The following is a 23,629-nucleotide window of genomic DNA, read 5'->3' as shown; positions in this document are numbered from 1 at the left end:
CTGACGAGTTACAAATTAATTTCGAATTTTGGCCCTGTCGAATGATTTTATGCAAAGGTATGGTCCTTTACTCAAATAATCCATTTTTACATTGGGATTTTTCGTCATGCTTGAAGATATTGACTTGATTTTAGTTATATAGCTTAGACCATGACAAAACATAGATAAATTTAGAATTTTGTTTCAGTTGCAGTACAAAGAATTTTTAACCTGTAGGGGACTTTGTATTGCAAAGATTGCCAGTAATTAAATTTACTGATTGATTGCTGGTGTTTAATGCCGTTTTCAGTATTCTTTGCTACAGAAGTTTTATTGTGGTGGGAGCAATAGAGAGAACCACACCTTTTAGCAGATGGACAATTCAGTCTAGAGAGATTCAAGTCAAATGAACCTTGTAAAGGGAGATTCTTACTCATGACCTCAGTGTTGACATGATAGTTATCACTGTTGTTGGTTACTTTGACACCCATGCCCTGCTAGTAATTTGTTTTTACAGGTGAAAGTATTCTTTGGAAGATTTGTATTCTATTTTTGCCTCTGACAAAGTTTGTTTCCATTCGAGTTGGTAGTAGTGTTGTATTGGGGATTCTAGATAGTTTTCTTGCAATATATTGCAATGTCTGGAATGTGTGACGTCATTCAGTATGTAAGGAATGTTATAGGTTAGGAATGTGTGACGTCCTTCAGTATGTGATGAATGTTATAGGTAAAAAATTTGTGACATCCTTCAGTATGTAAGGAATGTGTATGCAGCATTGGATGTCCAATTCAAATAATGTGTATATAGTTAGAGGTATGCCATCTTATGTTGAAGGCAGTAAATGGCAGAATCCTTTCTAGGTAAAGACATATGGACGCAATAAATGTATCCAGTTATATAGGAAATACATTTTAACTGATACCACGGTCTATAATGACAAGACATTGTTTGAATCATTGAGTGAACTTAGAGGTAAAAATCTAGGTTGTTGGTATCACCCAGCCCCTGTCATGGAGACGTTCTGATAGAATTGCTTAAAAAAGGGTAACTGTGTCGGACTATGTCATATATTTCAACAACCACACAACAGTACACATGCTTTCTGATAAGTCATCATTTCAGTATGCAAGCATTAGATCCAGTCTGAGTTCAATATATAGCAACTACCATTTCCATCTAGACAAATATAAATTACTGGAATCTGCATCATGTTATCCCTGATATGTACGACACTGGTTTTGACTAGTTTTTTTTTTTTTATATAAAATTGATAAAGGATTTAACAAAACAGGATGTATACAACTATTAGATAAGTCAGACTTTCCCTGGAATGACACTCATTGCATTCAGTTATTTGGGTTACCAGACAACGAACTATATATGAGGGTGTGCAGGTATCAAGAATCAGTTATACTGGACATAAGAAGGTTTCACAGAGGACAAGCTACTTTAATTGGACCGTATTTGAACTTTAACCAATGGAACTATCTGGAGAGACTTCAGAATGCTATAGACTAGTCCATAGCTAATACATCAAATGTGGCACTTCATAAAAATATTGAATAAAAGTAAAAGTTTTGTCTGTGATTCATTACTTTCCATAGATTTCTTTTAGATCCTTGAATGAGGTTGACTATTTTGTTAAGGTCAAATACACTACTGTTGGTTTGTTTTGTTTAACGAACTAGAGGTTCTGAACATTTTTTTTACTTTTATACCATTACATCCACTTTTTAAAAACGTTCTGTGAATGCACATATCCCACACTAGATGATCCTAATCATTACCCTACACAGCAATGCATTAGAAATATGTACAAAATTATTGAAGCCATGGTGAAATTAACTATAAAAAAAAATGCCTTCAAAATTAGCTTTTAAAAGTATTTTAATTCAACAAACATTCATATACAGCTTAGCATACAAATTTTCAAGGGGCCGGCTGGAGGATGCCTACGGGTGCGGGAGTTTGACACATTCACCATTTCCTTTCTCAATTTTATTATGCAGAGTAATAGATTTTTGACCGGATATTAGAAGTAAAATTGATTTGGGCGATGTAGGGTAGGCAGCTGCCATTAACTGTCCGTTCTTTACATGATTTTCACCTTTTATCAGGATAACACACTATATAGTTACCAAAGGTAAGATAATTATAATTTAGTACGCCAGACGCGCGTTTCGACTACATAAGACTCATCAGTGACGCTCATATCAAAATATTTATCAAGCCAAACAAGTACGATTCGAAGTTGATGAGCATTGAGGATCCAAAACTCAAAAAAGTTCAAATACGGCGAAGGTAACCTATTACTGAGTTAAGAAAATCCTTAGTTTTATCGATTAATTCAAAGTTTTGTAAACAGGAAATTAAAAAAAATAACCACATAATTGATATTCATGTCAACACCGAAGTGCCAACTACCGGGTTGGTGATACCCTCGGGGACGAAACGTCCACCAGCAGTGGCATTGACCCAGAGTTTAAATAGTTAAGAGTTTTGGTTAAGGTATATTACTAAGAAGTTGTGGACACAGCAACATAAAATCTATCACACTTATTTTTTAGAGTACCAGTACATACAGTCTAAGACTATTTCATCTTGCAATAATTTTGTTTTCTTCACTTTACACAAGTATTCCAAACTATTAAAAAGACAAATTAGAAGAGTTGGTACCACTTTATTTTATAAAAAAAGAATGACCAAAGTAGATATTAGTATCTTGTCTTGTGGAGGGAAAAATCATACTCTATAAAAATTTTCACACGGATTTTAAACAAAAAAATATCTGAAACTGAGATTAACAAGGCTTATACGTATTTCCTATCATGATGTCCTTGATAGAGGGTTGTTGCTCACAATGAAGCAATTAAACCAATACTGAGTTCCAGATGGTGAATTTGAAATCATTCCCTCTTAAATTTTACAGACGCCATCGCGAGTTAGTTGACCTTTATGGAATATCCATTTCACGGGTGATATCGAGGTGAAGTTGTTACTACAGACCCTTCCCCTTTTCACGAATTTGACCTACCAAATTAGGCAATTTACCGGGTTTGTAATAACATGAGCAACACGACAGGTGCCACAAGTGGAGCAAGATCTGCTTACCTTTCCAGAGAACCTGAAATCACCCCAAGGTTTCGGTGGGGTTTCTGTTGCTTAGACTTAAGTTTTCTTTGTTGAGTCTTGTGTAATATTATCTGTCTATTTAAAATTTGTCTTTATCTTTTAGCCATAGAGTTGTAAGTTTGTTTTTTATCTTTGAATTTGAATACCGATATCCTCTGTTATCTTTCTTCCCATCTTTATTCATTATAATGTGATCTTTATGAACAATGTCGTCTATATGCCATATTAAGGTTTGAAGCAGATTTTACAGTTATGAAGTGAAAGCAATAAAAAGACAACACAGATTATCTTGGTTTATATATGACCAATACAACAGGTCATAAATATGAAACACGAGTTGTCTCTTTTATCTGGAGCATCTTAGTTTACCTCCTGGATGTTGTTTTATTACCTACTTTATGCTGTTCAGCTTTGTACTTGTTTGGCTTTATAAATATTTTTGATATGAGCGGCTGGCGTACAAAAGGATAATCCTGGTACCTTTGATAACTAATTAGACCATAGAATATACATTATTAAATTAAACTTTTGACAAATTGTTTTGCCTATATGTAGTATATGTCATTATGTATAACTACAAAACTTTCAAAAATTGTGGTCTATGACTGATGGAAGAAAGTCAAATAACAAAAACTCTGAACTTAAAAGAAAAAGTCAAAATAGTGAGTTCTTTATCACATGGCAAAATCTTAGGCACTAATGAATGAAACGAAAGGAAAACAATAGTCATGACTTGGTACAGGAATGGAGCCAAGATACCTCCATATAAATGAAATGCACTAATTGAAGTACACATGCCTTCCAAATATGTGTGCCCTTAAATACACTTATCATAAACTATCATAATTGTTGACACCATTATCAGATATTGCACTCATCTCTGCAACCTTTGAGACTATCAACAGTACTCTCACGTATATGAGTATGCCACTTACAGGAAAATGTGGACAAACTGACAAAAAGAAAAGAAAAAAAATATAGAAAACACAACCTTAAAACATCTAGAGGCAAAGACATGGTCTCAAAAATAGACCAGTGTCGTGAAATATAGCAATTTTGAATAGCAAATTGACCGGAAAAAAAAGTGATTTATATAACTCCACATCCTTCCTGCTAAGTTATATCATACATTGATGTGTCTTGTGGTTGTCTTAACTATGCTATTGTTTCTGTTCCCAACAACTAGATAATCAAGCTTCTTATGACCGTAATTGTAAGCTTTCTTTCCTGGTTACAGCCAGTAATAGTCATGTTTCTCAATGCAAAAATGTAGCACTTTTAATTAGGAGACAAATTCCACTTAAACCAGTACATGGTTCTAAAATAAACTAGCAGTGAGTCTTTGGCTATTCCTTAATGTTTAAACTTTTCTGTAACTTAATATTACATTGCTTTTGGTTAAAACAAATATTTTGTGTCAAGAATTACTGTGGATTCAATATTATCTGTGGGATACCATTTTGGCCTTTTTCGTGGACAAAGGCCAATCACTTATGTTCAACAAAGAACAAATTTTCTACAGACTCGAGTTCTAACTTTGTGAAAACCACGACATGAAGTATCCACAATCATACAATTGTCTCTCTATTCAAGAAAAAATATTCGTACTAACAAAAAATAAATGAAGCCATGGTAATATACACAATCTCCTTCCTTTCATGGCTCTTATAACTTGCTTGATTGATTATGTTAATGCACTCAGAAGAAGTTTTGATACTTTAATAACTATTAGCACATGTTACACAATTGACCATAAACCGGAAGAGGACTCACTCCTACAGGAAGAGAGAATTTGTAGAAACATGAAATAGAGTTATATCTCTTTATATAGTCAAAGTAACTTTATATAATCATTCCTTCTACTTTCTTTTGTTTTATATAATTACAAGATCTTCATAGGGTTTTGACAATCCTTTAATCTCAAGGGATTATTCTGTCCCATATGAAAACAAATGTTGCTAAATTAAAAGTTCAAGATCATCACAAGGTTTAGATTACCTTACCCGTATTTGGCACAACTTTTTGGAGTTTTGAATCCTCAATGCTCTTCAACTTCGTACTTGTTTGGCTTTATAAATATTTTGATATGAGCGTCACTGATGAGTCGTATGTAGACGAAACGCGCGTCTGGTGTACTAAATTATAATCCTGGTACCTTTGATAACTATTTACACCACTGGGTCGATGCCACTGCTGGTGGACGTTTCGTCCCCGAGGGTATCACCAGCCCAGTAGTCAGCACTTCGGTGTTGACATGAATATCAATTATGTGGTCATTTTTATAAATTTACTGTTTACTAAATTTTGAATTTTTCGAAAAACTAAGGATAATCCGATTTTCTTATCCCAGTAATAGATTACCTAAGCCGTATTTGGTACAATTTTTTGGAATTTTGGATCCTCAATGCTCTTCAACTTCGTACTTGTTTGGCTTTATAAATATTTTGATATGAGCGTCACTATAATGAGTCTTATGTAGACGAAACGCTCGCCTGGTGTACTAAATTATAATCCTGGTACCTTTGATAACTATTTACACCACTGGGTCGATGCCACTGCTGGTGAACGTTTCGTCCCCGAGGTTATCACCAGCCCAGTAGTCAACACTTCGGTGTTGACATGAATATCAATCATGCGGTCATTTTTATAAATTTACTGTTTACTAAACTTTGAATTTTTCGAAAAAACTAAGGATTTTCTTATCCCAAGAATAGATTACCTTAGCCGTATTTTGCACAACTTTTTGGAATTTTGGATCCTCAATGCTCTTCAACTTCGTACTTGTTTGGCTTTATAAATATTTTGAAATGAGCGTAACTGATGAGTCTTATGTAGACGAAACGCGCGGTTGGCATACTAAATTATAATCCTGGTACCTTTGATAACTATTTAGACTACCCTCAGATCAAAGGGATTATTCTCTCCCATGTGACAAACATAAAATGAAATTAAATGTTATGAATTATTTCACTATTTAAACGAAGTCCTGTTTGAATAAATTGCACAAGTTCATAAGATGAAGCTCTAGACTTAGGCATTGTCTACTTCTATGGACGCCAATGACTCAGCGATTGCTACAATGTCAATTCTTAAACGTTTGTCATATCCTAAAATGTCTTAATTTATTCGACGGTGGCAAAAACTAGACTCTAACCTTAAGGCTCCTGCTTCAATTGTAGATCTTACTACACGTGTGATTGCCAAGTTATCGGACTATTATTTTCATTATCAACTATCCAAATTACATGAGATTATGTACTTCCAGTTCCATTACTAATATATCTCAGAGAGGCGTCTGTTAAAACGATAATTTTCCATATTCTTTTAGTATATATTTATTAATTTTTGGAAATAAAACGATAATTTTCCATATTCTTTTATATATTTATTCATTTTTGGAAATGAAACAAGTTTATTACTCATGACTATCATTTCAAAAGCCATATCAGGTCTTGAAACTTGAAGAGCCCAATTTATTTTACCAATTAACTTTCTCTACAAGTGTTTCTCCCTTGTATTAAGGCCCTCTAGCTTATTTCATAGATTTTACTAGTTTTTGAATATTCATTAAGATATGACCTAAATTGATAATCGCCTCTTGATGGGTCTATAGTAGTGTTATCTATTTTCTCAATGTACGTAGAATGATCGAGAATTATGCCATTTTTGTTCGGATGAATGAGGAAACAAATCATGAATGTCTGAATCTACATCTTTAACTGCTGGCAAATTATACCCATCTAATTGATTTCAACCGTGTTCCACCTCCAAATTTAAATACCTTGTTGCCATTCTCCTTTATCTGTTCCACTTAAAGAGATGATTTCAGCTTTCCAATTGTGAACTTTCCATTTCTAAGTAGCAACATTCAAGCAGCACCTGCATACAGTGTATATATCTCCCAAATTGATACGATATTCCCGTGCTTGCATTTCCTACCATGATTTTCTTGTTAAAGGGCTGCTGCTTACAAAGAAGCTACTAAACCAAGAATTCCAAATGGTGAAGTTGAAATCATTCCTTCGTAAATTTTACGGACGCCATCACGAGTTGGTTGACCGGTATGGAATAACCGTTTTACAAATGATATCGGATATATTCCTCACGTCGTAACTTCAATCCCCTTCTCTTTCATGAATGTGATCTACCGAATTAAAACTATTTACCGGATATGTAATCACATAAGCATCACGACGGGTGCCACATGTGCTGACCCTTCTGGAGCACCTGAGATCGCCCCTAGCTTTTGGTGGGGTTCGTGTTGTTTATTCTTTAGTTTTCTATGGTGTGTCATGTGTACTAGTGTTTGTCTGTTTGTCTTTTTCATTTTACGCCATGGCGTTGTCCGTTTATTTTCGATTTATGAGTTTGACTGTCCCTCTTTTAAAGAGTTTACATGACTCCTCATCCATAATTGTCCGCATGCATTGCTACTTCATGAATTATCAAGAACAGCACAGTTTCGTGCAACCATCCCAAGACGAGTGATATCCTCACTAACTTTTCCTGTAAACATGAATACTTCCTCTGATTTATTTACTTTCTCCTGCATATTCTCCAAGCTATGTTGACAGTTTGCCATCATATGTCGGAAAGATCCACAAGAACTGCATGTCAATAATGTGCCGCCTGAACCTTTTGGATTTATACTCTTCTTTACTGCAGAGCTGCCTCCCCTTGTCCAATTTGTGTGTCAACCCTGTTGACTTTTAGTAAGTTCTCTATAAAAAAAAATACCTCTACTCTTGAAAAATCTCCCGTACCATTATAATTAAATGTTTTTTTGTTTATTTTTAGAATACACTGCTGCCAGGAGGGCTTCTTCATTCTCAGCCAAAAAGCAGGAGCAAGTTTAATGCTACCTATTGAGGCAGAAATTTGGTCTGAATCAAACATTTCACCCTAAAAAATTTAAGAGATCTCTTTGCTATGTCATACAATTTTGGTTTGTTTTTTGAAATCATGCTGTAAGAACTAACATTTTTCTTCTTTGGTAACTTCGGCTTTTCTAAACAGTTAAAAGCAAAAATATCAGACGGAAACTTAGTATTTTTTTCTCAATTTTACGATACTGAGCATCAAATGTTTCTACATAATCTTGAATGGATTGGTCCCTTTGAAAATCTTCATTGTAAGACTGGTGTCTAAGTCAACTTTTGCAAGATGCCTTTAAATGTAATTAGTGTGGTCAAACAAGTGTCCTCCTGTATATCATCTCAACTTATCTGATCAAACACCTTTTCTCTAATTTTTTATTCATCATCCTCAATAGGGCAATTACAACACCATACTTTTTTGTCATCTAAATCAGTTATTTCATTCCCAAAAAGTTCTTGCTTGTAAAGTTCATATGATTTCAGTTTTGCGTTGTTATTGGGGGGATGGGGATATTTTTTATGACATTTTGTCCACCTTTGTTTTTTCTCTCCACTTTAAACTTTATTATTATACGCTTTGGTGTCTTTTCCTTTCAATCACGCACTGCTACCATTTGTTCACTAAGAAGGACATACCTAAGTTTTAATACTTTTATAACTATAAGCACATGTTACACAATTGCCCATTAACAGGAAGAGGACTCACTCCTACAGGAAGTGAGTAATTGTAGAAACATGAAGTTGAGTTATCTCTCTTTATATAGTCAAAGTAACATTAGATTAAAAAATTGTTGGGTATTTAATGCCACTAAAAACTATAAGCTATATTATAGCAAACAGTTTCTATTGGTGGAAGGATCTGGGGATTCAGGAGAGAACCATTGACTTTTTTTTTGACAGAAAAAAGACTACCCTTGTCAATTAAGATTGGAGTGGTAATGACAATATTCTAACAAGAAACATCTTTATTATCTACAACGTTAGAGTAAATGAAACTATCCATAGTTGTCATACAAGTGAGAGGTTTCACTAGCTTTCAAACCAATCCACCATTTTCTGCATAAGGTAATGCCTGTACCAAGTCAGAAATATTACAGTTGTTTTCCATTCTTTTCATGTGTTTGGGCTTTTATTTTGACCATTTTATAAAGAACTTTTAATTTTTGAATTTCCTGGGAGTTCAGTAATTTTGTCACTTTACCTTTGTTGGCACACTATATACTATGGTTTTCTCATTGATGAAGGTCTTTAATTGTTACTTATAATTGATAAAATTCTAGTCATCTTGACTCTTTTTGAAATATGTCTCGTTTCCTTATTTTAAATAAAACTCAAGACAATGAAAAATAATAAACAAAAACATTAAATATACATGTAGTTTGTTTATTTGCTGATCTACTCACAGAAAGACACTCACAAATAACTTAAAATATCTTAACAAAGGCTTAAAGTCTTTATGCATACATTAACATAAGTTAACAATAAGAGTTAAGCATGTTATTACTGATTTGCATATACAAATTCTCTGAACACATTGTGTTTCTAGAATTAAATCATAGTTTCATAATTGGTTCGTAATGCATGCAACACTGAACATTTGACACTGTTATTGTAAAATGAGTCAAAAAGAAAACTGCTGATCTCTCATTTCTTATTCAACCCCATCTTAGCCTGGAAGAAAACTCCATCACCAAGTGTAGATTGCTTCAAAAGATAAAAAAAAATATATATAAAATTAATGACATAACATCACTGCAACAGATGATAATATATGTGCAGACTGTTTCGTCTCCTCTGGAGAAAAAAAACACATGTTATCATTCATAAAAGAATCTATTATATTCAACCCTTCCACATTCTGTATGTGCCAGTTCCAAGTCAGGAGCCTGTTATACTGTAGTTAGTTAGTTGTTGTGTATCATACCTTTTTTTATTAATATAAATCATGCAACATAATTTTCTCGTTTGAATTGTTTTACTATTTTTATTTCTAAGCTTGTTACGAAGTATGGGTTTTGTTCATTGTTGAAGGTCATATGGTGCCCTTAAGTTTCTTACTTCTACATCCTCATGGTTTTTATGGATTGATGGAAACTTGTAATATTTGGATACTTAATTTTATGATTTTGCTGAAGTCTGAATACAGACATATAAAAGATATATACTTCATTGAACATTTCAATTCTTGGTGCACATTTACCCATTTAATCTACACAAATTGTTAGAGCACGAAAAATAATGAATTCACATTAAGTTGAATAAGCTTTCATAACTAAATATTCTGCTTTTCTTTAGAAACAAAAAATATTGGCAATATGCTATAGGAGTTACCTTGTTAATTTCTTTATGTCTGTCTTTGCTTACAATTTCTTCTAGAATTTCACCATCTCCTTTTACCAACCTAAAATGTCAATTTTATATTTAAAAAACTGTTTTTATGTTGGGATTCTTTTTTTGTGCCACAATACTAATCTTTTTATTGAATACTGTCATTTTGATGAGAATACATGTATAATGTTTTGAAAGTTTTTTATTTTTGTAGAAAATTTCTGCCTATGTAATGGACTTTTTAGATGCATCAGCATATCATATCATAGGCAGACAATTTATGTCATAATTTCAATATAATATATGACTGTTAACATAATAATAAACAGTTGCCTTCAACTTGATTGGACAATGCTTACAAAAGAAAGCAACATTGTATTTCTCATAGGTTGGTTTTTTGCATTTTTTGTTTTCTACTTTATACAATACAATATAATTGAGAATGGAAATGGGGAATGTGTCAAAGAGACAACAACTCGGCCAAAGAGCAGACAACAGATGAAGGCCACCAATGTTTGACTGTTACCTGTTCCTGCCCGTTTCTGGATCATACACCCTTTTAATTACACTCTGTTGTTTTTCCCATTCTTCTTTTGTCATTGGCTTCATGGATCTAACAGCTAAAAGAAGAAACGATGAAATATTTTAAATAAAATTATATTTTGTAAATATACTGCCTAAAAAGTTAAGCAACACAACATCTGACTGAAAAAAGTAAAACAAATATCAATTTGTCTTTCATCTTTTTGTTTTCTTAATCTTCAATTATTTGTGTATTCAAAAGTACTAGCCTTTTTTTACCCCCATTAATCTCAATAGAAGTGTAACAAAAAACTTATTTGATTTGTATGTAATATCAGGTGTTGTGTAAATGTCCCTTTAATGAGTGACTTGATTTATTAATATTAGCGAGAAGAAAACATTGAATAACTTGAAAAATAATACAAACAAGAATGTGTCCAAAATACACGGATGTCCCACTCGCACTATCATTTTCCATGTTCAATGGACCATAAAATTAAGTAAATAACCTTATTTTCTAAAATTAGAAAGATCATACCATAGGGAACATGTGTACTATGTTTCAAGTTGATTGGACTTTAACTTCATCAACAACAACCTTGACCAAAAACTTCAACCTGAAACTCGCACTTTCATTTCTTATGTTCAGTGGACCTTGAAATTGGGGTCAAAAGTCTAATTTTGATGTAAAATTAGAAAGATCATATCATAAGGAACATGTGTACTAAGTTAAAGTTGATTGGACTTCAGCTTCATCAGAAACTACCTTGACCAAAAACTTTAACCTGAAGCGGTATGAACTGACGCACAGACAAACATACGAACAGACAGACTGACACACAGACCAGAAAACATAATGCCCCTCTATTATCGTAGGTGGGGCATAAAAAAGGAGACTTAGTGATGTGAAAGGAAGAAACTATATGTCACTGCTTAATGCTTCCTCCAAAATGAGCAAAACCCCTATGGGCTTTACCAAATTTCAATTTATAAAAGGCTGTGACATCTGTTGTCATATAAAACTATGCATGGTATAATTCCAAATAAGACATCACTCCACCAGAGAACAAATGACATAGATGTTTAAAACATTTATAGGTCACAGTATGATTAACAACTATAGGTCACAGTATAATTAATGTTTATAATTGCCTATGATTTGGCAGCACCATGAAATTGAGAAAGGAAATAGGGAATGTGTCAAAGCCACAACAACCCGACCATAGAGCAGACAACAGCCAAAGGCTACCAATGGGTCTTAAATGTAGCCAGAATTCCCACACCTGTAGGTGTCCTTCAGCTGGCCCCTAAACAAATATGTATACTAGTACAGTGATAATGGACGTCATACTTAACTCCGAATTATACACAAGAAACTAAATTAAAGTCACACAAGACTAACAAAGGCCAGAGGTTTAATCACTAAAATGCTGTTATACATTATTTTTGTAGTTGGATAAATATATATATCTTATTATAAATTGACTTATCAAATAGAAAATCCAATTCGATGAGTGGATGATATGTGATTCTCAACATCATGAATATATATTTCTTTTCACTGATATTGGTCATGTACTTAATTTGGTGTATCTAATTTAAATTTTTTATGTCTATTTTATACCATTTTTTGTTTCTTTTTCCTTGCTTTTAAGCTTCACATCTTCATTTTTAATAAGTTTTTCTAATTCTTGTTTTGGCTCTACTTTATCTTTGGAAGACTTTTTCTTTTTTCGTTTCTTCTTTTTCTTTTTAGATTTTTTTCTTTCCCTAGAGGCACTTGAAGAACTGCTTGAAGATGACCTTAAAAAATAAAATTTTGTTGTCATAATATTAAGTTAAATGCATGACAAGGAGCAACTAATATGAAAAAGAAAAAAAAAGACATAATTGAGTAGTTAAACGTTCTGAAGGGTGACCAAGTGAGCTTTATAACAAACAAAAAAATCTGCTGTTGTGGAGTTGGCATGTGCAGATATAAATTATTTAACATCATCAGTATTTTCAGTTATAAATAAAAACAAATAAAAAAATGCTCTTGCTCAATATACATGATATATCTGTTGTCTTGACAGTAGATTCTTGGTTTCAACAATGTTTCGATAATTAACATATCTTATAACCAAAAAGGTTAGGCCAGCTCATATAAGCTCAATTGGAATGATAAAACCCAATTGAGTTCTGTCAGCTAGAATTCTACCCTGATTTGACAAATGAAAACACACCATGATCAGATGTTCTCATGTCATTAAGATACAAGTATATCCTGTCCAAGTAAGTTGGAGTGATTTACAGTCATTACTTTTACCTTAGTGGCCAACATCATATGGGTGAGGTTCAATTCCCTTACCAATCCAACCAACATGGGGAGTATAGAATTGAGCCCATCCCCCTCCCCGAAATAATTATAAAGTCTTGAATGGCTATTTTATTGTTTTGCTTTGAGTTGCTGTAAGTAGTCAAAGCAAAAAATAAAATAGCCTTTCAAGAGGTTATTAATATGAGGCAGGCATAACCTGTGAATGGGAACGAAGTCTGCATGTATTATTTTTTTAATTCAATCATGTTGATAAACAATGATAAAAGAAACGGAAATACCGTAACTAACGTTCCCGATTTTGGTTCTGTTGTTAGGGAATTAGCTGTGACGTTCTTTAAGTTATGACGTCTTATTTGATGTAAACAAAAGAAACGCTTTCGTCAGGTAATGTTTTTTTTCATATCAAACAATTATTAAAATTGAATTTGTATTGCGATCCAATCTTATATTTTACTAGACTGATAAATATAAAAAAAAATCAAAGTTTCATGCAAACAAGACAGATCTCTGAACAAATGCGCGGAAAACCGGAAAAGGAACTAGATCTGAAAAAAAAGTTAACGATTTTGAGTTCATTAGTAGAATGAAAAATTTCGGGAAATTTTACCGGTCATTTTTTATTTTTTTTTATTGATTTTTCTACCGTAATTGGGGACTTCGTCCCCATATTTTTCGATAAGATACAAACTAGAAAAGTATTCTAGACATTTCGGTACCGAGACAAATTGTCATTCCAAAAAATCTGCACCTGAGGAAGACGCTTAGGCACCAACACAAATTTGCACCTAATACTTGAGAAATGTCCACAACTATGCCAAAAATGTCTTCTGACTTGGGTGCTGAAATATCTTCTGACTTGGGTTACGATTTGTCTGGGTGCTGAAATGTGTTCAACTTGTTTATACCAGTCATTTGCCAGTGCTGGTGAATGAAACGCTAATGGCAATGCTAGATTTTCACCTATGCTTAGATTTATGTTTCTTCTTTCTTTTATGTTTTTTAGAATCTTTTGATGATCTTCTTCTTGAGGGAGTAGAACTTTGGGAACTAGAACTTGAGCTTGATGAACTGGATGAATCAGAACTTGATGAACTATGCCTACGACTACGTTTCTTTTTGCTGCTGGACTTCGATCTTGATTTTCTTTTCTTTGAAGGTAATGGTGACCTTGACCGTGATCTATTTCTGGATTTTCCCATTTCATTTATTCCATTTGGTCAATAAAAAGCTAAAAATGTGCAAAATAGTCGAGAATAGTGAAAATTTACAAATCTTATGGGCGCAGACATTTTGTTTTTTGTATATTTCGGATCAAAACAAAAACTTACAAAACACAACTTCATTTATTACAAGTTATATGTAGTAAATTATATTTATTAGTTTAGTTATATTTGTTTTGATGATAGTATATATAAATGATATATTATAAAAAGAAGATACAAATATATTGTTTAACTCTAACTAAATTCGTTTTATCAACGATTCTGTTATTTATATTTCCCTAGCAGCGGAAGAAGCACTTGGCGTCAAAATGGACGTTCTGGTTGCCATCCAAAAGTTTTCCACATTTTGAGATTTTATATATGTTAAAATGACGACTGTAGAGCCAAACCGCGCATTTTTTGCATTTGAAACACAACTAAAAACGTTGTGTTTGAAAGAATTTCCATGTGGAGGTGGATCTTGGGTAGGAACACTGTTTTTAAATACATTTAAATAAAAATGTAAATAAATATGCCCTTTTCTGGTTCCAAAACGAGGGAGATGTTTAGTTACCATTTTATTCCAAAGGGTCTTCTTGGTTACAGTTTAAAAACCTTGAGGAATAATTGGCTAAATATCACTAATCATTTGTACATAGATGTGAAAATCCATGGATGGTACCAGCGGGATTCGAACCCTTAATCTCGGGATCTAAAGGCAGCGCTCTAACCAATTGAGCCAAAGAAGATCTCCCCTAACTCAACTAGTTAGATTACCTTTATAGCCCCAGGTCTACAACAACATGTACAAAATGTACAAGTAAATTAACAGACATTTAAATCTCGTTACATACAAAAAATTTAAACAAGTTGAACAATTTTCTTGCTTGTATATCATGCATATTGTTATATTACAAGAGCGATGTATAGTTACCATTTTAATCCAAAGGATCTTCTTGGTTACAGTTTAAAAGCCCTGAGAAAAAAAGACAGAATATTTGGCTTAATATCAACAGACATTTAAATCTCCGACTTACATACAAAAAAAATTTAAACAAGTTGAACAATTTTCTTGCTTGTATATCATGCATATTGGCTCACACAATCACCATACCCCTTTTTAAACAGTACAAAATAAGATGTATATATTTAAAACAGAACATAATTTCATGCAAAATAACAAGAGTCATCAATTATTGATAATATTGAAACACTTTACATGATTATTAACTGCTACTTGATGATCTTAAGAAATTTCATATCTGATCTCCAAATTCATTTTATAGTTAACAATCAAATTGATACATCTGGTAAATACATCAAAAGATTTCATAGTATTTTTACAATAAAGTTTGCAATTTAAAGTCATTCAAACCTTTTACCTTGCATTTAATTTACAAGACTTCTTGTTGTTGATGCTGCAGAGTCATGACTTCTGAATTTGACAGTGAAAAAGAGATTCCTCTGATTTTCAAGTAATAAAAGCACTGAATAAAAGTCATAGAGAAAACATCAATTTTGAAAAATGCTTAGCCCTAGGTCAAAATATGTGTGTACATGTATTCCAAACTGGCTAAATTCAACATGTTCAATGACAAGTTACAAGGAAAACAATATTAAACAGTAAGTATTCATTTACGCCACACTTTTTAATATATATTGTTTTTTTGTTTACACCAGTATATTTTATTCATCCTCCTTTAAATTTTACAAGGGTATCATGTTTAATAATCATGTTCTAATGCTCTAATGCTTTTTCAGAGAGAAACAAAGACAAAGAATCTTAAAAAACTAAAAACAAAAGATGATGTTGAAAGCAAATATTCCATAACACTTAAAGGTAATCACATTTTGTTATTGATAACTGAGGCAATATGAAAAATAAATGCCTATTTCTGCTCCAACCATTACAAAATTAACAGGTCAGTTGATCAGGATTCTTCTTTTTTGGGGCCAATATTAATGATACATGTATCTGGAACACTAACATGTATTCTCAGAGTTTGATCCTGTTTTACAGGAAGCGGGACAAATCGCCAAACTAGCAAATCGCCCCGCACCTAATCGCCACCCTTTTTCACCAAATTGCCACACTTAAAAAAAAAAAAAACACACCCAAACTGATTTACCAAATCACCCCACTTTTTAAAAAATCGCCACATGATATGAAATGGGTTAAATCATGTTTAGGCCAAATAAAAAAGCATGTGTGTTTCCTGTTTCCCTACCTCCCCTATATTTTAAGCTTAGAAATAGCCTACCCTAAAGTTTTTTTGGTCATTTTTCAATAAGCACTGTTAAAGTCAGGATTTCTCTCCCATAGACTCAATGTAAAAAAAAATGGTAAAATAAAAAAAAATCCCTACCTACCTACCCTATTTTTTTCAAAGAGGAAACAGGAAACACACATATTATTTTATTTGGCCTTAATATTACTCCTGCCAACTCGTCCCACTTAATGGAAAATGTTACTTTCAAGTAAATATCTTACTGCTATTTAAAAAATAAAAGGAATAACATAAGATGTTTCTATAAGGTTTTCAATGGGATAGCATCTTTTTCCATAAGTGGGGCGAGTTGGCATTACTAAAATCATCCTGGTTAATAATATATTAATCAAGATTTTAGCGTTTTCCATTAAGTGGGGCGAGTTGGCAGGAGTAATATTAACAGAATTTAACCCATCTACAACGGGATAACATATTTTTCCATAAGTGGGGCGAGTTGGCATTACAAAATGCATCCTGGTTAATAATATATTAATCTACATATTATCGTTTTCTTTTAAGTGTGGCGAGTTGGCAGGAGTAATATTAACGGAATTTAACCCATATACAACAGGATAACATCTTTTTCCATAAGTGGGGCGAGTTGGCATTACAAAATTCATCCTGTTTAATAATATATTAATCTACATATTATCGTTTTCCTTTAAGTGGGGCGAGTTTGCAGGAGGAATGTTAACGGAATTTAACCCATATACAACAGGATAACAGTGGCGGATCCAGAAATTTTTATAAGTGGGGGCCCACTGACTAACCTAAGAGGGGGCACGCTCCAGTCACGCTTCAATGATTCCCTATATAAGCCACCAAATTTTTTCCCAATAAGGGTGGGCCAGGGCCCCCTGCCCCCATAAATCCACCTCTGGAGAACATCTGTTTCCATAAGTGGGACGAGCTGGCATTAATAAATTCATCCTGCTTAATAATACATTAATCTAGATTTTACCGTTTTCCATTAAGTGGGACCAGTTGGCAGGAGTAATAAAGGGATTTAACACATTTCACAAGTGTGGCGATTTTAAAAAAAATTGGGGTGATTTGGTAAACCAGGTTGGGGCGTTTTTATTTTAGGTGGGGTGAGTTGGTAAAAAAGTTGGGCGATTTGCCAGTGGGTCCATTTGTCATGGATTCGTTTTACACTTATGGGTGCATGCATATTGTTACATTTATCAGTTTATAATTTTAATGTTGACAAGGTTTACGTTAAATATGTGTCGACATTATTATTAATTAGATTTTATAGTAAAACATAGGATTCATAACACTTTTTCTTTAATTATATTTTTGGGAAGGCAATACAATATTTTAAGATTGTGTATTTTTGACATTGTTATGTTTCAAGGAAGTGCACCAGCCTATAGTGTAAATGAACTACCACCAATTTAGATGATATGGTCAGTATTTTTCGGTACAATTGTTTACTCCTGACTGCTCAAAAGAATGGTCAGTAAAATTCCATTTTGATCTGTGGCTTCCAGAATCTTTAGACTCTTGGCCTTTGCTTTGAAAATTTAGGTGTGATGACTGCAAAGAAAGAACTCTCATGAGGGAAATGAGGGGAGGAAGGGCAAGACCTTTTCGGGTCGTCGGGATCAGGTGTTTTTAAGCTTTGGATTTGGTCCTTTCGGGATCCGGGAATTCGAATTTCGGGAAATTGGGATTTTAAGCCCAGGATTTCAGGATCAGGATCCCTCCTACCCCCCTCCCCCTTTGGAAATTTTGTCTCAGCTATTCAGAATTTTTGCATATTAAACATATTTTATATTGATAGATTTTGGAGCTGAACATGAAAAGACTGAAACTTTACAAGAATATGTTGGATCAAAATTATCTCCATGGAATTTGGACTACAGCTGGAGCGAGGAAGCAAAACAATTGAGAGAAATTGCAGTCAAGTCACCATGGCTTATAGATGATAATTTTATACTTAGTCATTTTAAGACTTTAAGAATTGTAGATAAACAAGTAAGTTTAAAAAACCAAGTGTTAGATAATGCATTCAATTAAATTATTTATTTTTTTCCTGTTAAATTGTATTATGTAAACTCTTTTTTTGTGTTGTTTGGTTTCTGTCACATTTACATCTTTCACACGACATCAATTTGATGTATAACTGTGGATTCCTAGGTACCATTTTATTCTATTGAAGAATATAATATTTCCATTGATACTTGATTTTGTGCCACACAACTATTAAAACCAGCAGTTTGAGGAACAGGATTAAAAAAAAAAATTCTGATACTCTAATGAGGATAATCTGGTAGTTATTTTGCATCACTTATTTAAAACTGTATTTTCAAAATCTATTTTCTAGGTAGCAGAAGTAGACAAAGCACTATTAAAGTTTAGAAATTTAGAAGAACTGACCTTAAGTGCCAACAAGCTTGTAACAGTAAATACCAAAAATCTTCCTCTTTCTTTAAGGGTAAGTATGTAAACTCATCACAATTTAAAATACTTAAAAGTCTCATCTAAAATTAGTCGATGATGGCATTGATGGATGGCTGCTTAACATTCTGGATAAAATTGAGAACAGAAATTTGGAATGTGTCAAAGATCGAGACAACAACCCGACCATAGAAAAAAAAAACAGCAGAAGGTCACCAACAGGTCTTCAATGTAGCGAGAAATTCCTGCACCTGGAGGCGTCCTTCAGCTTGCTCCTAAACAAATATATACTAGTTCAGTGAAAATGAACGCCATACTAATTTCCAAATTGTACACAAGGACATGTTTTATGTATTATGAATATTTACCATGCTTTGTACTGTAAAATTACTTGTCTTATAACCACCAAAACGGTGCAAGTCTTTTTTTTTTTTTTGAATTAAAGCAGGTAAGCAGTTTTGAAATGAGGATCTTACTATTAGCTAAAATCTTGAATAGTTTAGTTGGCAGAACATGTTTAAAAAAACCAACATTAAAACAATGATTATATTATTAATCTGAAATATATGTAAATGTGCAATACTTTTTTTAAGTTATATCTCAGACATTATTAGAATTTTAGTTCATACCCACTTTTTTTCAAAGATTTTAGTTTTTTTTCAAAATTAGGCTTTTGAGAGAACAATTTGGTCTTATTAAATATGGTCTTGATTCTTAGATAATATAAAGGGAAAACATTGAGTTATCTCCCATGGAAATCACCTTGCATTGTTTACTATTTGTCATTTTAAAAAGGGTAACGGTAATAATGCACTGCAAATATCAGCTCTTCTGTTTATGGTTTACTTCTGTTAAAAAATACCGATCCTTCAGGTTTTTTTTACAGCTAATTTCCTAATGCATAGAAGGCAAAACTTTGGTTGGCTTGCTTTCTTTGTTTGTATAATTGTCTATACAAGCTTTGTAAATAAGATTAAAATCTTTAAATAATATATTTAGGCATAGTTTAACCTGAATATATAAATTTTGAATTTAATTGGGTGCTATCCTAATGATATAAAAACAAAGCAAGCAAGCTAACCAAAGTCTTGCTTTACATGCATTAGGAAATTAGCTGTAAAAGAATCTCAGCATATCTAAATCTAAGATCTAAGGTGAAATTTAGAAATATTAAATTGTGATTTTCTAAACATTGTCAATCATTAGATAGAATTTGTTTTAATGCAAAACTTAATACTTTTTTTAGCCTAAACTTGTCACTCTAATTATTGCTTTATTCTTTTTTTTCCCCATTTATCTTAGGTGCTAGAATTATGTGCAAATCAGATCAGCGATTTGTCAGCCCTGTGTGTCAGACCACCATTACTTATTCATCTGGGACTTGGAATGAACAAAATATCCTTTATGGGAGATTATCTGACTGGTGATTATTGGTAAGTTATTCATGTCTTATACTTACCAGGTCTGTATTCACATATACACATATTTTGTAGATAGAAAAAAATATCTTTTATCCAATAGAAGTACTTTTGAAAAATCATTTCTCTTTTGTATTTACCATGTTTACCACCAAAAGAAGTTTACCATCTTTTGTCTGTTATAGTGCATCAGCAATACTCTTATATACATCAAATAAAAATAAGAAGATGTGGTACGATTGTCAATGAGACATTTCTTCACAAGAGACCAAATAACACAGAAATTAACAACTATAGGTCACCATACAGCCTGCAACAATGATTAAAACCCATTAAATGTAGACAATTATAAAAGGAACCAGGACAATTCCAATGAGAAACTAATGGCCCAATGGGCATAGTAGGTTTGGTATGCTTCAACTCTTTAATCATATGGAACAAATTGATTATTCAATTGATTAGAAGTTTGTTGTTCATTTTTGGCCATCTAATAATATAACTGTCTTGACATTTGATACGTCAGTCCAAAATATCCATATTTCTAATTCCTTTATTAATTAAAAGTATTGTGATGGTAACCAAAACAGTTTTCATTTATTTCTTACCAAAAAAAGAAAATTTAATATTGATCTATTTTAGAATAAAGTAGATAGACAAAAGATATGGGATATACATCCATAACTTAAAATCAGTACATGCATAAACAAAAACACAAAAAAATACACCCATTGTTTTGTTTTTTTAATTTTCTATGAACATGTAAGCCTACTGTAAAGGATTACATTATAATTTTGCTCTTGAATTTCTGAAACATGATGGCAGTTTAAAATAAACAGAAAAGAAATAGTTGTTGAGCAGAAAACTAATCTTTAACAAATCTTTATATTTCAGGCCAAATCTTTTGTCTTTGGACCTCAGTCATAATAATTTAAGTGATTTACTAGATGTTGTAAGAAAGCTTGGAACATTACCAAAGTTACGGAATTTGATATTGCAAGGCAATCCATTAGCAGTAAGTATAGCTTATATTTAAAGTTACAGAAACAGGTCTGTGTATATACAGTATAATTTTAAATTTTAGGGGGTACAAAAGATTTTTTATTCATATATTTGAAATATACATTACTGAATTTGAAAATTATTTTTGGTATCCCAGAGCTTTGAATAATCACAGCCTCTTTAGCAGATTTTGACAATTACACTTATTTAGTATCAGTTTTAAAATAATTTATTCTGATCTAAACATGCATTGTCTTAATATGATTGTCTTATGTAGCAATACACAGTTAGGAGTTTAGTTTCGCATTTTGACCCCTGTGGATTTTTCAAATAGGAAAATTATGGTGTAATAAAATTCATTTTTAGACAGCTGAGTACTAATTTGCCTTCAAAGATGGTTTATAAGAGCATCAATATTATTTTTAACATGTTTTATGGGCTATTTTCTGTTTGACAATCCATATTTTATAGCAAATAAGTGCAGATTGTTGCCATGGATTCACCCAAAAGAAATTATATTTTACCATTTTATATACTGGATATAAAATCTATGGAAGATTCTGATTACATACATATGCACATATATGACACAAACAGTAAGCTTAGTATTGCAAGAAAGCAATGAAAAGGGGATGGTAAATTTATGAGGGCAAATTTTAATATTTTTTCCTAACTGTTTATTGCTACCTTAGATGTAGTCAAGTTATACACTTGAATAAGTATTATTTGAGAAAAGTTTTACTACAATTATGATGTTGATTAATTTGAATTCTTTGTTCATTTCAGTTAATAGCTGGTTACCGTGGATATACAATAGATAGTTTGAGAAAGTTGAATATTTTAGATGATATAATGATTTCTGCAGATGAAAAGCACCACTATAAAGGACTGGCAAGACGGAGAGGTGATTTTATGTTTTTACGTGTGCAAGGACAATATAATTTAGTTTTATTTATTATAATTTTTACTAGACATAAGATTATAACCATAATACTTATACTAGTGAATTTATAACTCTTTGTTTAATAGAATATTTCATGTTTTTAAACTATAGCAAACTGCACTTACACACATTTACTAGAAAAATCATGTTTTTACCTACACTTATAATTTTGGACCACTCAAATGATCAAAATAGGCATTTTGTCTTGTATACAGGCAAGACATTTGACTATGATTTCTACAGCTGAAATGAAGACAAAGAGAAATATTTTCACATATGAGGGGGGGAAATATTGCCATTTCAAATCATCTAGACACCTGGCCTTAAAGACATAAAAATTTGCTCAGTGCTTGGAGCACAAAAATCATGCTTGAAACATGAAATCCAGCAATTTGATTGGTTGATTTTCGAGTCTGAGTACAAAAATCATGCTCCCAAAATTTTTTTGACCGTGAGGCCTGGCATAAAACTTTGGAGCATGATTTTTGTACTCAGACTTGAAATTCAACCAATCAAATTGCTGGATTTCATGTTTCGAGCATGATTTTTGTGCTCCAAGCACTGAGCAAAGTTTTATGCCTTCAAGTCCTGCTATACAAAATATGATGGAAATTCACAGGCAGTATTTTCTGCTACATTGTCAATCTGCAGTCAGTGAACACAGAAAAAATTAACTATGTATTCGAAAAAAAGCTGTTAATTTTGTAAAAGTGTCTCCATCATGAAATACAAATAGTCATTCATGTTTTTGTATTAACAAGGTCTTCTTGATCTCAATAATCAATATTAATTTATTTGTACAATTTTATTTTTGATAAATGATAAAATGTAAAAACGGAGTTATCTCCCTTTATTTTGATTATGCAAAATAAGAATTCCCTTTCTTACTGATATATTTTTCTTTTGTAGAATATATACTTGATGAAGCCAAAGTAACATTAGAAGTAGGATATATCAAAGGTGTTCCCATGCCAGATGAAATTAAGGTTAGTCCTACAATGAATGAACAGGCCCGTAGCCAGGAATTTCCAAAGGGGAGTTATTTGGATTCACGAACTCAACTTTAACAGTCACAATTCGAACAGAACGTTGACTTGAACAGTGCTTATTTGTTTTCAAGACGACCCCCCCCCCCCCCCCCCCTGGCTACGGGTTTTGATGAAATTCTGTATAATTATTCAGAATGACTTGTGATTTTTTTAATATTGTACAAAATGTGAAAGGTCATGGCAAAA

General features: G+C 32.5%; 2 protein-coding genes across 12 annotated transcripts in view; one reads left to right on the top strand and one right to left on the bottom strand.

The window, feature by feature from the left end:
- Nucleotides 1-9,351: 9,351 nt before the first annotated feature.
- LOC134681288 (ADP-ribosylation factor-like protein 6-interacting protein 4) lies at nucleotides 9,352-14,453 on the bottom strand. Its single transcript, XM_063540853.1, has 5 exons — nucleotides 14,120-14,453; nucleotides 12,464-12,642; nucleotides 10,844-10,937; nucleotides 10,321-10,390; nucleotides 9,352-9,693 (listed from the first exon to the last, which is right to left on the bottom strand). The coding sequence occupies exons 1-5, from the start codon at nucleotides 14,356-14,358 to the stop codon at nucleotides 9,634-9,636; spliced, it is 642 nt and encodes a 213-aa protein (XP_063396923.1). The 5' UTR covers nucleotides 14,359-14,453; the 3' UTR covers nucleotides 9,352-9,633.
- A 207-nt stretch (nucleotides 14,454-14,660) lies between these two features.
- Nucleotides 14,661-23,629, top strand: part of LOC134681287 (leucine-rich repeat-containing protein 43-like) — a 30,901-nt gene continuing 21,932 nt past the window's right edge. For all 11 annotated transcript variants that reach the window (XM_063540845.1, XM_063540852.1, XM_063540842.1 and 8 more), the window contains exons 1-8: nucleotides 14,661-14,846; nucleotides 16,123-16,201; nucleotides 18,418-18,611; nucleotides 18,961-19,071; nucleotides 20,337-20,467; nucleotides 21,344-21,464; nucleotides 22,238-22,355; nucleotides 23,304-23,380. In XM_063540845.1, coding sequence (XP_063396915.1) covers nucleotides 14,751-14,846; nucleotides 16,123-16,201; nucleotides 18,418-18,611; nucleotides 18,961-19,071; nucleotides 20,337-20,467; nucleotides 21,344-21,464; nucleotides 22,238-22,355; nucleotides 23,304-23,380 — 927 coding nt within the window. In that variant the 5' untranslated portion in view covers nucleotides 14,661-14,750. The remainder of the gene's footprint in view (nucleotides 14,847-16,122; nucleotides 16,202-18,417; nucleotides 18,612-18,960; nucleotides 19,072-20,336; nucleotides 20,468-21,343; nucleotides 21,465-22,237; nucleotides 22,356-23,303; nucleotides 23,381-23,629) is intronic.

The sequence above is a fragment of the Mytilus trossulus genome, chromosome 8 (assembly GCF_036588685.1).
Source record: "Mytilus trossulus isolate FHL-02 chromosome 8, PNRI_Mtr1.1.1.hap1, whole genome shotgun sequence".
NCBI classification, from domain to species: domain Eukaryota; kingdom Metazoa; phylum Mollusca; class Bivalvia; order Mytilida; family Mytilidae; genus Mytilus; species Mytilus trossulus.
This window is presented reverse-complemented; position numbering and strand designations above follow the sequence as displayed.

Bases quoted from the DNA above. Each gene is read 5' to 3' on its own strand.
- LOC134681288 (XM_063540853.1), bottom strand. From the start codon at position 14,358: ATGGGAAAATCCAGAAATAGATCACGGTCAAGGTCACCATTACCTTCA. The intron at 10,938-12,463 runs GTATAAAATAGA...TTCTTCTTTTAG, and splicing joins GGAAAAAGAAACAAAAAATG to CTGTTAGATCCATGAAGCCA. The intron at 10,391-10,843 runs GTAACAGTCAAA...TTGACATTTTAG, and splicing joins CCAGAAACGGGCAGGAACAG to GTTGGTAAAAGGAGATGGTG.